At 47.0% G+C, this 2,500-nt stretch overlaps 1 protein-coding gene across 7 annotated transcripts in view; it reads left to right on the top strand.

The window, feature by feature from the left end:
- The window catches only part of LOC143286685 (small heat shock protein p36-like), a 34,420-nt gene that overhangs the window by 29,044 nt on the left and 2,876 nt on the right, over positions 1-2,500 (top strand). Inside the window, exon 6 of one of the 7 annotated variants that reach the window (XM_076594349.1) lies at positions 2,363-2,425. The exons of the other annotated variants lie outside the window; for them this stretch is intronic. Within the exon in view, the coding sequence (XP_076450464.1) occupies positions 2,363-2,410 (48 nt within the window). The 3' untranslated portion in view covers positions 2,411-2,425. Of the gene's footprint in view, positions 1-2,362; positions 2,426-2,500 lie in introns of those variants that run through there. 7 annotated transcript variants of the gene reach the window in all.

Raw genomic sequence — 2,500 nt, 5'->3', positions numbered from 1 at the left:
TGTTAAAGGTCTCACCGCCTGTAGCGCGGCTATCGGGGCACTGAACTCATTCACCCAGTGTGGGGGTTGGCATAGGAAGGCGGGGCCCAGTCCACTCCCTCCGCCATTTTAACTTTCCCCAACCACAGTCAGTACCCGTTCACACCTGGCTGGCGTGAGGACAGTCTTAGTTAACTTCCTTTTCCAACAACACAACACCATGCCAACACACCTGGCTGGCGTGAGGACAGTCTTAGTTAACTTCCTTTTCCAACAACACACCATGCCAACACACCTGGCTGGAGTGAGGACAGTCTTAGTTAACTTCCTTTTCCAACAACACAACACCATGCCAACACACCTGGCTGGAGTGAGGACAGTCTTTTCACACCTGGCTGGAGTGAGGACAGTCTTAGTTAACTTCCTTTTCCAACAACACAACACCATGTCAACACACCTGGCTGGAGTGAGGACAGTCTTTTCACACCTGGCTGGAGTGAGGACAGTCTTAGTTAACTTCCTTTTCCAACAACACAACACCATGCCAACACACCTGGCTGGAGTGAGGACAGTCTTTTCACACCTGGCTGGAGTGAGGACAGTCTTAGTTAACTTCCTTTTCCAACAACACAACACCATGCCAACACACCTGGCTGGAGTGAGGACAGTCTTTTCACACCTAAATGGAGTGAGGACAGTGTTAGTTAACTTCCTTTTCCAACAACACAACACCATGCCAACACACCTGGCTGGAGTGAGGACAGTCTTAGTTAACTTCCTTTTCCAACAACACAACACCATGCCAACACACCTGGCTGGAGTGAGGACAGTCTTTTCACACCTAAATGGAGTGAGGACAGTGTTAGTTAACTTCCTTTTCCAACAACACAACACCATGCCATCACACCTGGCTGGAGTTAGGACAGTGTTAGTTAACTTCCTTTTCCAACAACACAACACCATGCCAACACACCTGGCTGGAGTGAGGACAGTCTTTTCACACCTGAATGGAGTGAGGACAGTCTTAGTTAACTTCCTTTTCCAACAACACAACACCATGCCAACACACCTGGCTGGAGTTAGGACAGTCTTTTCACACCTGAATGGAGTGAGGACAGTCTTAGTTAACTTCCTTTTCCAACAACACAACACCATGCCAACACACCTGGCTGGAGTTAGGACAGTGTTAGTTAACTTCCTTTTCCAACAACACAACACCATGCCAACACACCTGGCTGGAGTGAGGACAGTGTTAGTTAACTTCCTTTTCCAACAACACAACACCATGCCAACACACCTGGCTGGAGTGAGGACAGTGTTAGTTAACTTCCTTTTCCAACAACACAACACCATGCCAACACACCTGGCTGGAGTGAGGACAGTCTTTTCACACCTGAATGGAGTGAGGACAGTCTTAGTTAACTTCCTTTTCCAACAACACAACACCATGTCAACACTGAGAGACCTGCGCTTTTGAGCTCAAGGGAAATAACCAATCGCACGTTGACGCAACTTCGAGCGGAGTATGGTCAAAGGGAATGAACTGTTAAGAAATGTTTGAAGTGTCCCATGGCTAGAATTGTCGCCCATCGTCTTGTTGATCGTTGAACATGTCCAACTACAGGGGGAGGGGGTGGGGGTGGGGTTGGGGGAGTAAAAAAAGGAGTGGGATGGTGGTGGTGGTGGTGTTGGAGGGTGGGGATGGGGCTTTCCACACGTGATCGAAGGGAAGTCACTGTGTCAGAGTTCCACACGACAAGACGCGACTGAGTTGCTGAACGTTTGTGCTGTGAAAACATGTCCGACATGGACATTGTTGGTTCTACGTGATGTCATGTCTTACTGTAAAGTATACTGACCGACATTTCTGTAAAGTGTACTGACCGACATTTCTGTAAAGTGTACTGACCGACTGACCGACATTTCTGTAAAGTGTACTGACCGACATTTCTGTAAAGTGTACTGACCGACATTTCTGTAAAGTATACTGACCGACATTTCTAAAAAAATAAACATGTCCGACATGGACATTGATGGTTCTACGCGATGTCAGATCTTTCTGAAACTGACCGATATTTCTATAAAAATAAAAATAAAAAAAAGCATGTTTGACATGGACATTGTTGGTTCTACGCGATGTCCTGTCGTTCTGTAAAGTATACTGACCGACATTTCTAAAAAAAATAAACAAGCAAAGAATGAAACAACAAACTGTATCTGTATGTTTACATCGAGTCACGTAGAACCAACAATGATGATGATGACGATCATGCTGACGACAACGCCAACGACGACGACGACGATGATGATGACCGTGACAACGACGACGATGATGACAATAGTGACTGACGTTGTTGATGTTGATGCCGGTGACTGTGGGCAGGTGTACGAGGTCCGCCAGACGCAGGACGATGATGACAATAGTGACTGACGTTGTTGATGTTGATGCCGGTGACTGTGGGCAGGTGTACGAGGTCCGCCAGACGCAGGACGATGATGACAATAGTGACTGACGTTGTTG

This window comes from Babylonia areolata, chromosome 10, assembly GCF_041734735.1.
Source record: "Babylonia areolata isolate BAREFJ2019XMU chromosome 10, ASM4173473v1, whole genome shotgun sequence".
NCBI lineage: Eukaryota > Metazoa > Mollusca > Gastropoda > Neogastropoda > Buccinidae > Babylonia > Babylonia areolata.
This window is presented reverse-complemented; position numbering and strand designations above follow the sequence as displayed.